Source organism: Mauremys mutica, chromosome 7 (assembly GCF_020497125.1).
Source record: "Mauremys mutica isolate MM-2020 ecotype Southern chromosome 7, ASM2049712v1, whole genome shotgun sequence".
NCBI classification, from domain to species: domain Eukaryota; kingdom Metazoa; phylum Chordata; order Testudines; family Geoemydidae; genus Mauremys; species Mauremys mutica.
This window is the reverse complement of record NC_059078.1, coordinates 1,505,596-1,525,204: the sequence shown is the minus strand read 5'-3', so window position 1 is coordinate 1,525,204 and position 19,609 is coordinate 1,505,596. Positions and strand designations below refer to the sequence as shown.

Here is a 19,609-nt window from a genome sequence, read left to right as displayed (position 1 = left end):
TGCAGCCTGGTGGTGCTGCTTTCCCTGGGAAGGGCTGCGGGTGCCCCTACCCTGTGCTTCCTTCCTCCTGCACTGGGCCTGGCCAGTCGCTCATCAGGCTGCTGCTAGGGGAGGGGGCAGCTACCCCCCTTGGTGCAGAACTCTTCTTGGCACAGGCTGCAACCATTATTGGGGCCTCTCTCCCCCTGGCCCCAGAAATGCCAGCCTGGCTTTTGGGGGGGGGGGGGCAACTGGGCTGAAACTCACCTCGCCCCCCTAGGCAATACTAGGCCCTGCCCCACAGCCTCAGAGTTTCTGGGCTGCCCCGACAGGTACCAGGGGTTCCCCCAGCTCTGTCCTGCCCTTGGCCAATGCCAGGCAGTAGAATAACCCCTGTGAAGCACCGCAGCACGCTGGGGGGTTCAGGCTGCAGGTGGGAGCAGCCAGTAAAACCTGCCCCACGGGGGGGTCACAGGACACAGGGACGGGAATGGTGACACGCACGTGGGGACAGCGGTTGCTCTCACAATCTTGCACCAGAGCAAATTCTGGGCCCAGCAACAAAACCAGCCTAAGGGGTGACCTGTGGGCATGACAGGCTCAGTGGCCACAACAATGGGACAGGAGTCCAGGGCTGCAACCTGGGGAGAGGAGGCCTGAGGTGGGGAACTGAGACAGACAAGGAGCCCCACCGCTTTTCTTTTATTGTAAAACATGGGCTGGGCCTGAGCCCCGCTGCCCCGGGGCATTGGGAGCACTGGCAGGTTGTCTTCACAGGGCCAGAGAACAGCTGCTGAGCCCAGGGAGCAGCAGGCGCTTGCAGGATAATGGCACTTCTGTGAAAGGAGCAGCTCAGGTGCGTGGCAGCTGAGGGCTGCTGAGTACAGGCAGGGACCCTCCTTCAGAAGAGGCGCTTCTCATACCTAAACAGACAGGAAAGTTAGCCATGGGCACGGGCCCCTCCTGCGCCCGGCCTGCCCAGCCCGCACGGAGCAGGGCCTGGCTGCCCCCAGGAGCCCTACGCCAGCAGCAGCTGCTGCTGCTCTCAAGCCATAGGTCCTGTGCTGGGACGGCGCAGATCTACTGCAACTGACTATCTGGAGAAACCAAGTCCGGTGCTATCATGGAACAGCTCCGGCCCCCCAAGCAGCCAGGCTCACTGCAAGCCAATAGGATGCATCCAGGGACAGCAAGGGCAGGGCTGAGCCACGCCACATCCAACTCCAACTGTGGGGAGCCACTGAGAGCCCAGCCCTGGCAGGGGACTTACGAATGGAGGCCGTGAACTCCTCCTTCCACCTGGGCAGACGTCGTCCTCTTCTCAAACTTCAGTTCTCCCGAGTACATCATGGCTCTGCCGAGGGAAAGCAGATGTGGGGTCATGCTCCCCTGGCGAGTGCCAAGGAGATTTCACACCAAGTGCAGCACAGGAAGAGCAAGGGGTTTCCACACGCTTCCCCCCAGGCCCATTTCTGGCAGCAGCAGAGCCAGGAGGCAGCTCCAGCACCTCCCTCAGCAAGGCTGCCCAGGCAGCGCTCTCCCATCCCAACTCTGCCTTCAGGGTGTGCCCACTAGGGACTGTGACGGGAGCAGGGGCTACAGCTCAGCTGCACCACAGAGATCAGGGTCAGACATGGTGGGCCTTGACTACCAGCCGCTAGCTCAGGGGTGACGAGATGAGCTCCATGGACGGCCCTGAGCATTAGCCAAGCGCGCACCGGGGAAGTCTCTTACCTGACTTGGGTCAGACTCTTGGCACCGATATCCTGACAGGAGTGCTGGATCCCAGCAATCAGGTACGGGATGAACTTGTGGATAGAGCCTTTGTCTTGCACTGCACCAGAGACCCCCTGGGCCACTTTAATTTTATCTGTCTCACTGTGGATGGTCAGGAGAGAAAAAAAAATACAAAAACCCAACCTTGCATGGACAAACCAGGGCTGGCAGGCTAGGCAGTCATCTCGGACTCGGGGACCTGCCGCCCCTCAGGCCAGGTCTCTCCTACCTGAAATAGCGCGTCTGGCTGCCCAAGTTCTTGTCCATGGCGTCCAACGATCCCATTCCCCGGTATTTCTTCAGCCTGATTCCGTCCGAGAAGAAGTACTCACCAGGGGCTTCCGTGGTGGCAGCCAGGAGAGAGCCCATCATCACTGGAGCCGGCGGGAAGGTTAGCGACAGCAGAGTCAGCCATGGGGCAGGAGGGGAGCTTACACTGGGGCAGGGCTTTGTGTAGCCACTTGGGGGTGGGGGGGGGGAGCCTGCAGCAGGACCCTGTGATCGGGACAAACGGTGACAGTGGAGCTGGCCAGAATATACCAGGTTGCCATTGTCTGCTGGGCCCTCTCCCCCATTAGCAGGTGCTGCTGCTGCCGCGAGAGGACAACTCCCCCGGAGGAGGATGTGTTACCCTCACCTGGCTCTAAGGGAGGTGGGGGCTGAGCAGGCCTGAGGGAGGAACCGTAGGAACAGACGAGCTTAGGGAGGAAGGGGCACGTCTGGGCCCTACATAGCAGGTGGACTGGAAAACCCGACTGAGAAAGACAACGGCTCAGAGGCTTGCTGGGTTTGCAGTTAGCCCTTGTACCGAGATCCCGAAGGAGCCAAGACCCAGCCAGGTTTGTTTGGCACGAGTGGCACCAGCAGACCTGTTTGGAGAATGCTGCCCTGAGCATGAGTAGATCAGTGCCTGGGGCAATGTGCATTCGCTGCTGAAAAGCAGCCTGGGCAATGTAAACACCCCAGCAAGCTCCCACTCTCAGCCTGGCGTGACGGTGCTGACGTGGTCAGGGCTTTTCAGTGCTGCTGCCCTTGCAGAGCTCCCGTAACACTGTCAGGCGAGCGCTGCAGAACAGTCTGCAGGCAGTCAGACGCTCACTCATTGGGTTGCTATTCCAACAGCAAAGCAAATCCCCCAGAAAGGAGACACCCCTCTGAACACCCTTAGCTCCCCCCGTCCCCCTCACCTGTGGAAGCACCGAGTGCCAGGGCCTTGGCAACATGTCCCACGGTTTGGATCCCTCCATCTGCGATCACCGGGACCCCAAATCTCCTGGCATACTCGGACACTTTGTACACTGCTGTGGCTTGGGGCCTGCCGCAGGCCAAGACTAGAGCCAGGAAGAGAAGGGGTGAACCGTCAAGGACCAGGCTCTGCAGCAGTGCCCGTGCTTAAAGGCCCTTTGGCTTTCAGTCACACACAGACCTCCCAGTCTGCTTCTCCCCTGGAATACGCCCCACGAAACCAAGCAGCCCTGGCCCCACGGCCCAGAAGGCAGGTGAACGAGGGCTATGAAGTAACTGCTGACCCAATGCCATAGAGAAGCTTTTGCAGTGGTTACAGAATGACCATGGACCCCAGCTGGTCAGTCCTTAAGGGCACTGATTCACTCACCGCGTAGTGTCCCGTAAGACACAGAAGGAAGCAGAGCCAGACCCAAGAAACCCAAGCCCAATGAGTCCCATACGATTGCTGTGTTCCCCACCCTGCTGATTACCACAATGATGGGGTGTCAATGTGCAGCCAGGAAGAGGCATTGATCAAAAGGAGAGAGTTTCTATTGATACGCAACAACAGAAAAGGAAAGACACAGGGAGTTTCCCCAGCATAGCAGGGCCTCCTTGAAGTTTAGCCAAATACAGATTTACCAGCACTTTAGCGACTACAGGCTTTTCGCTGTACAAAGAAATACCTGAAGGGAAACCACTGAATGACACGTATTCGGGTACATTTACCAGCCAAGTGCATGCAAATATGCTGCAGGAACCTTCCCATCCCTCAGATTCCCCCAGCAACACAGTCACCTGGACGCCTTTCCTCCAATCGCAATCAGCACAGTAGCCCAGATGAGATTCTGAACATGCAAGATTAGTAATTCAGGGTGCAAACATCATGTCTGATGCAGGGTTTCAAGCTGCCACCTGTGAGCAGCACCAAGCGTGCCAACTCCTAGGAGACTGGTGCTCTGCCAGAAGAGGGAGCCTTTACAAACTACTCTTTGCACTGGCTCACACACATTTCTCCCTGTGCTCCTAGTGCTCACACCAGCAGCTCAGGTTGGGAGATTTCCAGGTAGTGATCGTGAAAGTCAGTATTAATTGGACCCAGCCAGCCAGGAAGAAGTGTCTGCTAGTAAGAGTGTGAATGCTGTTAGTGTTAAAGAGATGGTCTCACTTGGTACTGCACTGCCAAAGGAGAGACTGAGGGTGCCCGTACAGCAACTCCTCACTTAACGTTGTAATTACATTCCTGAAAAAATGCAACTTTAAGTGAAACAATGTTAAACGAATCCAATTTTCCCATAAGATTTAATGTAAATGCTGGGGGGTTAGGTTCCAAGGACATTTTTGGCGGGCAGGCAAAAGGCATGACATACTGTACTGTGGTTGGGAAGTGCCCCTGCTTACCCCACACAGGCACAGCCCGCTGCCGGCCAGGATGCTAGGAAGCACCTTTGCAGCGGCGGCAGCTTCCCCGGAGAAGAACAGGCGCTGACTTTGCTGGGAATGCTCCAGGCCGCCTCTTCCTGTCCCAGCTCCACTCCAGGCCCACCTCTTCCCACCCCCACTCCACCTCCTCTCCGGAGCACGCCACATCCCCGCTCCTTCCCCTTCCCCCTGAAAGTCCTAAGCGCCGTTTGGTGGTGGGGGAAGCGCTGGGGGGGCGGGGGAGGAGGCGGATAAGAGGATGCTCCCTTGTAAAGTCACTGCTCTCCTACAGAATCTTAGCAGCAGTGGACAGAGCAGGCAGCCTAATGATGTTAGAAGGGAGCATTGCACAACTTTAAACGAGCAGTGACATAACTCTGAAACAACGTTAAGCGGGAGGACGTTAAGTGAGGAGTTACTGTACAGCCGTCTGTGACGGCACCATCTCCTCTGTGCACCAGCCTGATTTCAAAGAAACCCAGGGCCCCAAGCCTCTGGATCCCATTATTCTCTACAAAGAACAGAAGTTTGTAGCTAATTTAGAGAAGTAATCCCCGAGACCAGCCCTTTACAATTCACCTCTTGGCACAGGGCACATGGGACCATCACATGACTGTATTTGGCTGTCCCAGCTCCCAGTGCCAAGACAAACAGGAGGTGCAGGCTTCCAAAGCAGGGTTCAAAATGTACGCACACTGCACCTGTACTGGGAGCAAAGGCCTGTAAGGGTGGTGCTAAGAGAGCACTGTCATGCTAGCGGGTACAACCCAGGAGCCAAACCAGAAACCTCTTTCCCTTGGAAGTGCTTCACAAATAGCAAATAGGGCAAAAGCCAAGATTCATCTTGGTCACCTACTTATCCTGTAACAGTAGCGTGTGAGAGGGAGAAGAGCCCTTCCTCACGCTTGCAGGTCAGAATCACTGGCAAAGGGCATGGTTCTGGGATGCGCCTTCCAGGTTCGCCACAGGGTGAAAGTCCCTGGTAAAGTCATTCACACAGCACGGCTAGCTTCACACAAGGCGAAATGTAGCTGATGTGTAACCTCTCCCATCACTGAGAGGGGACGAGATTCAGAGCAGAATTGCATGCTCTGCCTAGGCACCATCCTCCCACATGCAAGCACCTGCTGCACCTTCCACTGAGAGGCTCAGCAGTGCCCCGAGGAAGCTCAATCGGGTTTTTAAATTGGGTTTGGATTAAAGACACTGACGAGCCCAACTGGCCTCGATTCGGACAATTCAGAACCCTGCTTTAGAAATCCAAAAGACTTCTCAGCATCAGTCTTTGGGTCAACTACCAGTATCCAAAGCCACAAAACCCCAAGTGCATCTGCAACTCAATTATTCTCAAACAAGCGGAGGGGCCATGTGCAGCCAATCAGGGTCCTGCTTCAAGACAGAATTAAGGTTGAGACCAGGGCAAGTGACTTACTATAGGTGCCCATGACAGAAGACGGGCACTTGGGGCTGTGGGACTTTAGTTCTGGAGGGATCTGTGGAGCAGCTAAACAAAACAAATAAATAACATTTAGAAACAAACAGCAGCAGCAGAATAAAGGGCCCCCCAGCAGTGACTTTCCCAGGCTGAGCCTGGGATAACTGAGCCAGAGCTCGGACGTCAGGGTCCCTCTCAGGCCAATCCCGAGAAGGATGCCAAGCTGAAGGCCACGTCCCGGGGAGCACAACCTGGCACTCAGCATGTGCTCTCCCTACTCCAAGTGATGCTGAAACCCTGGCTCCTCAACCTGCTCCTGGCGTTCCTGGCACAAACACCCGCCACACAACATCCCCTGTGAAGTACAGGTGTTCCGTCTCTGCTGCCCCCGCTATCCCGCTGCTGCCAAGAGAGGGACAGAGCTCCCAGAGTCTGGCTGTATCCAACACACTGCCTGCCGTCACTTCCTCGGTGAGCACGCCAAAGGGAGAATGAAAAGCAGCAGGAAAGCGCTATGCATGAATGGCCTGGCCCAAACCAGGAACTGCTGGTGCAGTAGGGGATTGGGTAGGGAAGGGCAGCTCTTGAAATAAACATTCTTACACAAAAGAGACACGACAGTTTCTCCAGCACGACACCTGGGCCAGTCTCCAAGCAGCAGGTGCTCCCTTAGCAGGCAGAGCGAGAACACAGATCCTTGGTACAGGGGCTGTCCCCAAGGCGTGTCACCCCTCCCCAGGGTCCCCAAGTACTGCTGCTGGGATCTGCAAGACGGCCCTGCATGCATATATCGAAGGGCTGCTTCTACTAGTCAGCGGCTTGTTTCAGGCCCATTACAGCAAAGGCAACTGATGAAGCACAAGAGGGGCTCTGCAGCAGTGATGGGATCCACTCCCCTGCTCGCTTGTGTCACTTGGAACTGTGATGTCCAGTTGCAGCTTTAAAACCAGTCCTCATTCCAGGCCGTGCCCACCCACTGAGTCGAGTAGCTACGCTAGGCTAGAGAGCTGTGCCTAGGAACGCTGCCTGCCTGGCACAGGCTCCCCTGGGATCTTGCTAACTGCAATAGCTACATTCAAAACCCTCATCTTCAGCGGGCAATTGCACACTGGAACCACAAGGGTCTTACTGTCAGCTGCAGCTGTCCCAGGGTAGGGCCACACAAACAACCCTGGCAGTTTTATCACCATCCTCTCTGCTGCCCTCCTAGCTATGCCTAGGGGGCAAACGGAACCCCCCTACCCGCCCCCCGATGTCTGTACCCTATGCCCTCTCCTTTGCCCTGCTCACTTTGATGGAGATCAGGTCGAGTGGCACTTCTACGCTCTCACACCCAGCCCTGGAGTGTCTTTGGCACTACACAGCTGTAAGATCCTATCCTGGTACACCGGCCCTGTGGCAGACAGTCACCACCACCCCAACAGCACCTAGAACTCGCGCACTGTGTCGCCACAGACTTATCGCAGGTTCTCAGTAGGAAACAGATGTTTAGCAGATGTGTTCTTCTAGCTACTGAGAAGATATTAAACATTTTCTTTACCTTCTTGTGTGATGCAGATGGAGCCACTGCCCATCCCGACCCTTAGAGCATCGACCCCGGCATCAATCAGATTCTTCGCCTGAGCAGCCGTCACCACTGAAGCAAACAGAGGAAGGTTTTTAAATGAGAATGTTGTCTCCTTTCACCACTAGTAGCTAGCCAGTCGCCCTAGCTTCCTGCAAAGGTGCTTCCTCCCTGAGCTGGCTTGGCAGTAAAAGGGTTCTCTGCACTTGCCCAGCACCTTCCACTCGGGCATCTCAATGGGTTCCACAAACAGCACCTGATTCAGCTTCGCAGCCCCAGGGGATCTAGGGATGGAGAGGGCTTCCTTTTGGCGGCAGGCTAATTGTGTTGGTGTGCATGGTAACGAAACAGGTCATGCACAAAGTCAGTTTAAAATCTCAACAGCAATCAGGAACCAAATGGCTGGTTCTCAGTCAACCGACAAGCGTGTGCGCATCCCCCTGCTGCTCCTGTGCATGCACCAGTCACCACGGCCATGGCACGTGCACACTGAACCTGGGTGAAAACCAGGCCTTGATGTTTGACTGCTCTAGAAGAGACCCTGCCAGCTTGGTGTGCAGGGACCAGGGGTTAGCTTTACAGGGGGGATCAGCCTGATGCCAGAGCCTGGGTGGGGGTGGGGTTAGCCTAAGACTGGGTCCTTCCCAACGTGGTTCGTGTCTGCCTGATTCCCAGGGCCATGCTTCTCCACTGCCCTTTTCACTGGCATTGTACTGGCTGCTGAATCCACAACAGCTTCCCCACTAACCAGTGGCGCAGCGGAGTCCGTGCTGCAGCTGGACTAGTGAGGCCATTGTAATGCATTGTACAATGGCAGAGGAAGCGGGAGACATGCTTAGGGCCACGCAGGGGACAAAAGGCTGGAGGAGGCACTATGCTGCGTTATCAACGTATTTGGTAATGCAGATAAAGACGAGAGTTAAACTCTGCTCTGCCAGATTCAGATGGATCTTTCCATTTATTTTCCTCACAAGGTAGGAGTCCTCCAAGAACCAGACACCTGAAATTCTAGAAGGATTTCAAAGCAATGTTACAGAGCCCAGAGAGAAAAGGGTCACGGCTGGGGACTGCACACACTGCATTAACCCTGCGTGAGAAGTTTTCACACAGAACGGAAGTGTCCCTCAGGTGCTGAGGGGCTGGACCATATTCAATACATCTGACACACAGGTCAAAGTCTCACTGGGCAGGTGACAGGGAGGCTCATTTAAAGAAGGTCAACACGTCTTTCACTACAACTGAAAACACTCCAAGTCTAGAAGCTAAAATTGCATCTAGCAGATTACCATTGCCTCCAATGACCTGTAGGTTAGGGTATTTCTCCTTGATATACTTGATCATGTTGATCTGGAAAATGGAATTGCCCTGAGAGGAATCCTGGAAGAGAAAGAAAAACAAAATCAACCAAAATAGCTACAAAGGATTTTAAATCCAGCCCTAGGAGAGTCACAGGGACTTCAGCACGTTGCAAACAGGTGATTAATTCACTTCAGTACTGAAAGATCTCAGTGCCCAGGCTCAGGCGGCCAGGAAGACGTGAGCCACATGAGAAAACCATCACAAACTTTCATCTTACAGGACTTTTCAGCCTAATGAATGCAGGGCGCACGCACACACAAACAGCTCACACCGAGGGCTAAGAGAAACATCTAAGAGCTGCATTCTTTAGAGAATTATTTGTGTTTCGGGGTCTCAACTTCACACTGCCAAGAGACAGCTGCCTTGCGAACCCCAGGACAAGAGGAGGGCTCACTAATACTGCCCTGGAAAGAAAGGTTGTGGGGTGGAGGTCAGTCCAAGCCCTTAGTGCCACCTGTCTAGTCCTCACTGTCCAAATGATCCTGTCCCACCCTCACGAAACGCATGTGTCCATGGTACAGTCTATACGAGTGAGGAAGGATGGTCCTGTGGTTAGAGCCCTGGCCTAGGCTAGGAGACCAGGCTTCAGTTCCTGCTCTGCCTTGTCAGGTCAAGTCACTAGACCTGTCTCCCACCCCTAGAACCGGAATGGCAGGGCTGGCTGGCATCAGAGGGGTGGTGAAGATTGTCAGGTGCTCAGCTACTATGGAGACGGACCCCCCGAATACTGAATTCAAACAGACCCCAGAGATGCTCAAGGACGACTCTTCCCAACTCCCATGCACACGGCTCATTTTTTGTCATTCATTTTACTCTGGGTGGGTCTTCACAGCACAGTCAGCTCCAGTTCTGACAAGTTTGCACTCTGGGTCCTGTACTGGAGCTAGCCTGCCTTGGGTGAGGCCACGTCTACCCCACAAGCGCTAGAGCGGCACACAGCTGCAGCACTGTAGCTGTACAGCCGTAACTCTGGCTATGGCTACACTTAGCGCTGCACAGCGCTGCCGCGGCAGAGCTTTGAAGCACGAGTGTGGTCGGAGCGCTGTCCGTACTCCACCTCCCTATGGGGATTAATGTACAGTGCTGGGAGCTGTGCTCCCAGCGCTGGGGGTCTGATCACACTGGCGCTTTGCAGCGCCGCAACTTGCAGCGCTGGAGGGGGTGTTTTTTCACACCCTGCTGCAGCGCTGCAAATCTGCAAGTGTAGCCATACCCTAAGTTAGCGTAGTGCAGACACAGAACGCTGCAGCTGCGCCACTGCAGCCCTTCAGTGTAGACAACCGATGCTGACAGGTGGGGTTCTCTCCTTGGCATGGGGTAAGCCACCTCCCTGAGAAGCAGTAGGTAGGTCAACAGAAGAATTTTTTCATCAACCTAGCACGGTCTATTTTGGGACTCAGGTCAACACCACCAGTCAGGGGCGTGGATTTTTTCACACCCCTGAGCCATGTAGTTAAACCGACCTACATTTCTAGTGTAGCCCAGACCAGATGGCAGCCATGGAAGGGTTTTTTCTGTCGCCACAGGAACTCCACCTCCCCGTGCAATGGCCGCATTCTTCCCTCGAACTGACTGCAGCTGGCATAGCTCCGTACGGCACTCAGGCGTGGGATTTTTCACACCTCTGAACACCATAGCTATGATAAGCTAGGTTTTAAGGCCAGGCCTGACAGCAACCACACTTCAAAAGAACACTGGCATTACACAGATTGCTCATTAGTAGCACAGGATGATTGGATTAGCTATTGATGAGATCCCCACTGCATTACTAGCTCCAGCGTCAGCATCCCTGGAACGCCACTGCCCCATCCACCTCATGAGCTAGCGAGCGGGACTTGAAGCACTGCTTCATTCCAGCTAGAGAACTGTGCATGTGGACAGGAGTCAAGTTAGGGGTCAGATGGATTATAACTCAAGTTACCTGTGTGGTGAAGACACCCTAAGACAGGAAAAGTTAGCTGCCTTTTTCCCAAGGCAGCAGCAGTCCCTGCTTACAGAGGCCCCACATTAAGTGCACCAGCCCCCCTTGTTTGCATGGGAGAGAAGGTGCTTCTGACTAACCCAGCTAACTAAGATGGCCTGTTAACCAAGCGCTGGATGAACATGCTCTGGGAATATTGCCCATTTCCTTTGGGCTCTCAGACTAACCCATCGACAGCAAGGGCACGTGCAAACGGCTGTGCCCCAATGATTAGAGACGTGGGGCTGACAGGACGGACTGCTGAGGAGTTCCAGATTGGTCCCTCTGTGTTATCAGGTAATTACAGGACACAATACTGTTATTTCACACCAGGAGTCCAACACGTGCTGGTACATTAGTCCTATTGTCAGTGACAGCGAGCAGAGCACCTTTGTAATTAGCCATCTAGCCTGAGGTCCCTATATCGAGCTGCACAGATCACCACATGCTAGCAGACCGGTATCTGTACCAACACACATGCCATCAGAATGCCCCACCATGAACAGACTGGCCATTTAGACTAGTCTCCCTCCTGCGCCAGCCCTGCAGGTCCAAGCTACGCCACTGGCACAAAGTCCACGATGAAGCTATGCTATGAAGAGGGATGCTAATCAAAAACTTGTCAGGGTGTGTTGAATTCACTCGAGTAAGAGAAGCCAAATCCTGGCGCTCACCAAGACGACGACATCCACCCCCGACTGCACTAGGAGGTCCAGGCGGTACTTGTCATCTTCATGGGTTCCAATGGCAGCGCCACAGAGCAGTTGCTTCTTAGCATCTTTAGATGCGAGCGGGTAATCACGGTTCTTCTTCAGATCTGTGCGGGCGATTATAGCCACCAGCTCATCCTCCTCATTAACAATTGGCAGCTTGCCTTGAAATAAATATAAATACACCATCATTTCAGAACCTCCCACCAGCCTGGCCCTCAGGGCAGGAGTTCCCAGTTAAAGGAACCCAGCTCACCCGCAGCCCGAGCAGGACTTGCTTTTGAAACCCAGCAGACTCTGGTTCTCATCCCAGCTGGCAGAATGAGAAGTCAGTAGGACTGGGAAAGGGCTCAGGATTATGATCCCGATCGTGCTGCATAGCCTTGAATTCAAAAAGGGCACTTGGACTCCAGTCACTCCAGCCCCCCCACAGAACTGAACTGGTCACAAGCCTCTGAAACCAGACTCTAGAAACTGGATACAAAATTAAAAGCCTGCGGCCAAGTGCACTCTTGGCATTTACAGCTCTTCAGCACCTTGACTGGCAGGAATCCCTGAAGTTCTAAGCAGACTCCGAGATGAAGGTGAAGGTTTTAATCTTTTGGCAGGTCTTCACGCTCGTTTGGGGCTCCGGGACACGCCTGTCCTTACCACCCCCTTTTCTCCAAGGAGATTTGGAAGGAACACCCCATGGGACACCTGGTACCAGTCTTTGATTGTAGGGAAAAACATTTGCGTTGAGAAACAAACTGAATGTGTGGAGAGAGAAGCATGAGAGCATTTCCCATACACACACAAGTGTGTGCTCACATCTGCCCCACCTCCCTTACCCGCTGCTCTATCCCAGACACAGCTCACTCACGCAACACATAGCTAGTCACGGTACCTTTTTTGCTTCTCTGCAGAATTTCATTTGCTTCCTTTAATGTTACCCCTGCAGGGGCAACAACGAGATCATCCCGCTTTGTCATAATCTGATAGAAAAGGGGGCAAAGAATGAAACGTCACACATGAGTGAGAGCTCCTTCCCACCTGATCCAGGACAGGAAACACAAACTGCCAAGCAAAGGCACTTCAGTGGCCACTTGTTAGGAGCCAGAGGGTCCCAACTAAACGCTACATATGGGATGGATGAGGGAGCACGCGATAGCGTGGAGCAGCCCATGGAAATGAATCTTCAGCCTGCAGCGCTCAATACCCATTCAAACAGTCCACTCAAATCCACACGGAGCCCGGCACAGAGCTGTGTCCATAGGCTGTATCTCCATACTGCCGGCTGACCCAGGGATATCACCCTGAGAGAAGGAAGAACAACCTCACACCCTCTACTTGGGATTTCAGCAGCACAGACTCCCCTCACATCACCAGCTACACAATCCAGACCAAAAGTACTTTTAATAGGTTAGGAACCTAACTCCAGCACTCATTTGTCTGATATAATCACAGCCTCTTACTGTTCTGGCAGAAACTCCACCAGTCACTGGGCTTGTTTTCAGACAGCACTCCCTAACATGCTGGCTTTAGGACGACTCTGCTTGGGAGTGCCTGATGCTGCTGAATAAGGGCAGGGGATGGGAGGAAGAGTTCACATCTAAATTAGGGCTGTCAATTAATCGTAGTTAACTCACACGATTAACTCAAAAACATTAATCACGATTAATCGCACTTATAACAATAGAACACCAACTGAAATTTATTAAATATTTTTGATGTTTTTCTACATTTTCAATATTGATTTCAATTACAACATACAATACAAATTGTACGGTGCTCACATTATTTTTATTACAAATATGCACTGTAAAAATGATAAACAAAAGAAATAGTATTTTTCAATTCACCTCATACAAGTACTGTACTGCAATCTCTATCGGGAAAGTGTAATTTACAAATGCAGATTTTTTTTTTGGTTACATAACTGCACTCAAAACCAAAACAGCATAAAACTTTAGAGCCTGCAAGTCCACTCAGTCCTACTTCTTATTCTGCCAATCACTACGACAAACAAGTTTGTTTACATTGATGGACGATAATGCTGCCTGCTTCTTATTTACAATGTCACCTGAAAGTGAGAACAGGTGTTTGCATGGCACTTACATGCCAGGTATGCTAAACATTCGTATGCCCCTTCATGCTTTGGCCACCATTCCGGAAGACATGCTTCCATGCTGATGATGCTCGTTAAAAAAATAATGCATCAATAAAATTTTTGACTGTACTCCTTGGGGAGAGAATTGTATGTCTCCTGCTCTGTTTTACCCACATTCTGCCATATGTTTCATGTTATAGCAGTCTCAGATGACCCAGGACATGTTCCTTTTAAGAACACTTTCACAGCAGATTTGACAAAATGCAAAGAAGGTACCAATATGAGATTTCTAAGGATAGCTACAGCACTCAACCCAAAGTTTAAGAATCTGAAGTGCTGTCCAAAATCTTGAGGGATGAGGTGTGGAGCTTTCAGAAGTCTTAAAAGAGCAACACTCTGATGGAGAAACTACAGAACCCGAACCACCAAAAAAGAAAATCAACCTTCTGCTGGTGGCATCTGACTCAGATGATGAAAATGAACATGTGTCAGTCCGTACTGCTTTGGATCATTACCAAGTAAAACCCACAGCATTGGCCTGCTAAACCCAGGGTTGTGAGTTCAATCCTTGAGGGGGCCATTTAGGGATATGCGGCAAAAATCTGTTTGGGGATTGGTCCTGCTTTGAGCAGGGGATTGGACTAGATACCTCCTGAGGTCCCTTCCACCCCTGATATTCTATGATTCTATCAATATGGAAGCATGTCCTCTGGAATGGTGGTTGAAGCATGAAAGGACATATGAATCTTTAGCGCATCTGGCACATAAATATCTTGCAACGCCGGCTACAACAGTGCCATGCGAACACCTGTTCTCACTTTCAGGTGGCATTGTGAACAAGAAGCGGGAAGCATTATCTCCTGCAAATGTAACCAACCTTGTTTGTCTGAGGGATTGGCTGACCAAGAAGTAGGACTGGGTGGATTTGTAGACTCTAAAGTTTTACATTGTTTTACTTTTGAATGCAGTTTTTTTTTTAAATACATAATTCCCCATTTGTAAGTTCAACTTTTATGATAAGAGATTGCACTACAGTACTTGTATGAGGTGAATTAAAAATACTATTTTTTTTTGTTTTTTACAGTGCACATATCGGTAATAAAAAATATAAAGTGAGCACTGTACACTTTGTACTCTGTGTTGTAACTGAAATCAATATTTGAAAATGTAGTAGACATCCACAAATATTTAAAATCAATGGTATTCTAATGTTGTTTAACAGCATGATTAATTGCAATTAATTTTTTTGATCGCTTGACAGCCTAATCTAAATTAACATGCCTGCCTGTGTCCACTCTGACAAACCAGCACCAGTGTGCATCTGTACAGGACTCATAAGGTACATATGCAAGAAAGAGAGCTCTCCTCCCTGAGTTCAGGGGAGTAATATCTAACCCAAAATTGGGGCGGAGGGGGCTGGTTTGTATTCAGATTGCACAGAAAAGAATTCCAGAAAGATGGCAGGGGGGAGAGAATAACACCCAGCACTAATTACTTGGAGAGCCTATGAGAGCAATGAGCAGGACATGAGAGCTGAATCATAAGTGGGATGAGAACCAGGGCTGTTACAGAGACGCCTATAAACTCTCCTGCCTACTGTTGCATACATAGGAATCAATGTTTGAAACAAGAATAAGAAAGGGGCTCCCAGTTCTGCAGCGTAGATGCTCAGAGGCCTGAGCAGGAGATCTGGCACGAATCTCAACTGGCCGCCGTCAGAGACAGAATGCTGTTCTAGATGGACCATTGGTCTGACCCATTATGGCCGTTCGATGTTCTGAATGGTTCAGCATCTCTGAAGAAACACAAGTCTCTTTGATACCATTCCTGAAGTGACACTGTCAGCGTCTCTTTGGCTAGTAACAGGAGATGGAAAACAGAGTTGGGACATGAATGCAATGCCAAGCTGGGTCTATCTTTAGCGCATGCTGACCTAAGTCAGGAGGGCAGCACTGGCCGAGAAGCACTAAAAACTACCCTATGCTGACATCTGACAACACCGAAGCTCAACGGAATTAGCACCAGAAGGCTCACACACCAGAGTGCATGCTGATGGGCGAGAGCAAGAGGGAGAAAAGGAAAGTTTGTTCAGGAAGCACTGTGGAAGTGCTAAATATGACTCTACTGAGCCCAGGAGTTAGCCTGCACTGAGAGTGTCCCAGCCAAAGGGATTATACCAGGAGCCTGAAAGCACTATTCAGTGAATGGGAGCTTGGCGGCTCTGGCCTGTGCATTCAAACAATGTCACTTTTCCAACGGCCAGGTCACTACAGGAGAGCAGCAGTAGCCAATACAGAACCAGGAGAGAGATGATGGCTACAGCCAATAGCGAATGTCTGCCAGGGGCAACAGATTCTTCTTAAAAGTGTGGGTGGGTGGGTGTCGAGGCCCCGCCCCTGCCCCTCCTCTTCCCCAGAGGCTCTCGGGCCCCCCATCCCAGCCCGTAAAGGATCCGCAGCTCCCCACAGCTGTGTGGGCCGCTCTCACCTGGGCCTGGCGATGGAGTCTTATGGGAGAAGAGAAGGGACAGGGCCCGTGGCGAACAGTGGATGGACCAGGTGTGTCCACTTTCAAAAGTGGAAAGGCCATGTGTGGCCCCCCAGTCCCCCGCATTCCTGCACCCCGATGACTGCTATAGGAAGCAAAAAGGATCATGGCCAGATTGTGCCAAATGGTAAACCTGAGCCAGCAGTTATTGGAACACGCTAGTAATAGGCAGCTACAGAATGAAGCAGCAGGCACAGAACCCAGAGGTGAGCAGTTCAACTAAGCAACAAAAAGACTAATTTAAACCTGGAATAAAACAAAGAGCCAGGCCCCTGTCCCCGCTGGGCTGGTTCACAAACCTCATTCAAGCACTGAGCCTGTGTCAAAACCACACACTGTAGCACTTCCTAACATAACCCTCCCTCTCCCACCAGGAGCGCGGGACCTCAGGTCACAAACCTCACTGAGGGGCCAGTCGTGCTCCTCCTCTTTCAGGAAGTCAATGTCTCGGGATGAGATGATCCCCACCAGCTTACTCCCCATCTTTCCATTGTCTGTGATAGGAATGCCACAGAATCCGTGACGGGCTTTTGCTTCAAACACATCTCTCACTCTGTCCTTGGGGCTCAGCACCACTGGGTCCGTGATAAATCCCTGTTCATATTTCTGAAACAAAGCATGTTCAGAGAGCAGAGTGAACAACATGGATAGACTGAGCTGTAATGTGACAGGCATTTAGCACTCCGCAGGGTAAGAGCTGTGAAGCTCTGTCTCTCTCCCCAAGCTGGCAGAGTCCATTGCATACAGGTCTTTGGGGTCAGTGACTGCAGTAGCAAGGATGCTGCATCAACCAAGTCAAGTTCCTTTCTGCCCATCTCTGGGGATAAATTCAATGACACTTTTGAAAATAGGCAGGGGGGATTTAACCCCAGCATCCTGGCCAACATTCCCCCCCACTCAGTAAGCAGGTTCTCGTGTCCCTAGCGGTTGTGGGATATGGCAAGACAGAAGAGCCGATACGTCCACCTGCACTGACCAGTGCCACTGCGCTAAGAGACCAGCGTACAAGGGGAACGAGTGCCTGCCAGCTCTCCTTTGCTGAAGCCTAGTTCATGGTTCTCAAACTGGAGCCAGACCCCTTTGGACATTTAGTGACTTGCCCAGTTGCTGCAGCTCCTAGTTTCCGGCTTCAGCTGTTCTTTACCTTAACTTTCCGTACTTCATTGGCCTGGAATTCCGGTGTGCAGTTATGATGGATGAATCCAATCCCACCTGTGAGCTGAAAACACACAGAGGCAGCAGTAAGTCACTGGAATGATAGGGACCTTCAATTTTATTTGGTGAATTCAACAACCAGGTACAGACAGCAGACTACTACTGCAGCAGAGCAAACTGCGCTGCTAATGGGAGCTCAGATGCTCTGAGGGCAGGATCCCGTGGCTGCTTATGGGATACCAGCGTAAGGAGTATATTCAGGCCCAAAACATGCTCCAATTTTCTTTTAGGATGATTTAACATCAGATGTTGTATGTTACAAAGGGTTTGTTTTCCTTTCAGAGTGAAGAGTTGGAATACAGCAGCTGAGAGGCTATACTGCTAAGAGGACACATTGATAAAGCTCCAATATGATGCAGAGAAATAAGATCTAACCCACTAATAGCAAGACCAGCTTAAGGAGATCTGAAAAAACAGCAGCTGGCAATAGCGAGCCTAGTTAGTGACAGCTGGTTTAACACTGTAGCACATTATTTTAAACTGTAAGTTTAACACAGATGATGTCATCACTCTTGGGAAAAGGTATTAAAAAGTTATTCTTCAGTTTACAGGAGTCACTTCTCCCAACTTCTACTGTTCCTGTCCAAGGGCACTCACCGCCATTGCAATGGCCATGCTGGCCTCTGTCACTGTGTCCATGGGAGAGGAAACCAAGGGAGTCTTTAAGGTTATCTTTTTGGTCAAAGCTGAAGTCAGGTCCTAAAAGAAGAAAAGGTTTGTTGTGGGGATATGCAAGTTCAGCCCAAAGCAACTCTACCTGGTCCTGTGAACCAGGGAAAGCAGCATGGATTTTTGCTTAATATGCCACACACCACTGCTTTACAACAGTGTTTTTTTTTAGTTCCCATGATCTTCAAAGGGGCACTAATGTCTCCAAGAGTTTAGCTCCAAGGGCAGCCAAGAGAGTAAAAATAAAGATCATTCTCTCCCGCTACAATGGCCACTTCAGCAGACACAAGACGAGCCTGTTAGCAAAGAACTGGGGTCAGGGAGCACCAGCCTATAGACATTAATTCCAGATAATGCAAACTTCCCCTTCACATGACATGCATCCGACGACGTGGGGATTCACCCCCGAAAGCTCATGCTCCAAAACGTCTGTGAGTCTGTAAGGTGCCCCGGGTCTCTCTGCTGCTGCCCCTTCATACTCACCACTTGGTCTGCAGTGAAGTCAATATAGCCGGGAAGAATAAGGAAGTCACTGGACCGTGGGATGGAAGGAGACAAACTGAAATCACCGACATGTCAGGGGCACGACACCCCCCCCTCAGGGACACGGCCCCCCCCCCCGGACAGCCCTTCCTGCCTTGGCGCCGGGGTGATGGGGGGGGGGCACAGCCTGGGCGCTGCTGGTCCCGTGCGAGCGGGTCCCGCAACCCGGGGGCACCACCGGCCCCGCGCCAGCTGGGGGGGGGGGGGGGAGCGAGGCGCCGGGCAACCAACCCCCCCGCAGGCGCCATGGAGCCCCCGAGCCCCGCGCTGGGAACGCGCCTGGCGGGACAACGCGGCTCGTTGGGAGCGACCGACAAACCCGCCCCCCCCGCCGCAAGACGCGCCCCCCAGGGCCCCCCGCCGGGCCCCACAGACAAACCCCCCCGGTCTCCCCCCGCCAGCCCCGGCCCCCCCGCCGCAAGACGCGCCCCCCAGGGCCCCCCGCCGGGCCCCACAGACAAACCCCCCCGGTCTCCCCCCGCCAGCCCCGGCCCCCCCGCCGCAAGACGCGCCCCCCAGGGCCCCCCGCCGGGCCCCACAGACAAACCCCCCCCGGTCTCCCCCCGCCAGCCCCGCCCCCCCCGCCGCAAGACGCGGCCCCCCCGTCCCCTCCCGTCAGACGCGGCCCCCCCGCCGGGCCCCACCGACAACCCCCCCCCCCGGTCTCCCCCCGCCAGCCCCGGCCCCCCCCGCCGGGCCCCACAGACAAACCCCCCCGCCCCCCCGCTCACTTGTAGGTCAGCCCGTCCCCGCAGTTGAGGAGCTGCTGCGCCGTCAGCCCGTCGTCGGGCACGTAGCCGGTGCCGCCGCTGATGAGGTAATCGGCCATGGCGGCTCCGCGCTAACGGCTGCGGCCGCGTGGCCCGGAAAGAGGCGCCCCCCGCGCGCGCCCCGCAGATCAACCCCGCGCAGGCCCGGCCCGGCCCCGCCCCGCCCCCTACGGGGGCCGAGCGCGGACACTAGCCCCGCCCCCAGCGAGCGGCGAGGCCGGGCCGCCCCCCCGCTCAGGGCCGAGCCAGGCGCCCCCTCCCCCGCGTGGGCCCCGAGCTGCCCGACACGTGTCCGCGTGACTGGCCGCGGGGGGGGGCGCTCACTTTTCCCTGAAACACTCAGC

At 53.1% G+C, this 19,609-nt stretch overlaps 1 protein-coding gene across 3 annotated transcripts; it reads right to left on the bottom strand.

Annotated features, from left to right (window-relative positions):
* Positions 1-666: 666 nt before the first annotated feature.
* IMPDH2 (inosine monophosphate dehydrogenase 2) lies at positions 667-19,381 on the bottom strand. 3 transcript variants are annotated; one of them, XM_045024578.1, is made up of 15 exons: positions 19,227-19,381; positions 18,436-18,484; positions 17,881-17,982; positions 17,213-17,287; positions 16,468-16,674; positions 12,319-12,406; positions 11,397-11,596; positions 8,690-8,780; positions 7,380-7,475; positions 5,837-5,908; positions 2,943-3,086; positions 1,985-2,129; positions 1,714-1,857; positions 1,250-1,333; positions 667-902 (listed from the first exon to the last, which is right to left on the bottom strand). In XM_045024578.1, the coding sequence occupies exons 1-15, from the start codon at positions 19,322-19,324 to the stop codon at positions 881-883; spliced, it is 1,617 nt and encodes a 538-aa protein (XP_044880513.1). In that variant the 5' UTR covers positions 19,325-19,381; the 3' UTR covers positions 667-880. The 3 variants fall into 3 exon arrangements, with proteins under 3 accessions (XP_044880513.1, XP_044880515.1, XP_044880516.1); XM_045024580.1 differs by lacking the exon at positions 5,837-5,908; XM_045024581.1 differs by lacking the exon at positions 18,436-18,484 and having other exon boundaries at positions 19,227-19,345.
* Between the last annotated feature and the right edge of the window lie 228 nt (positions 19,382-19,609).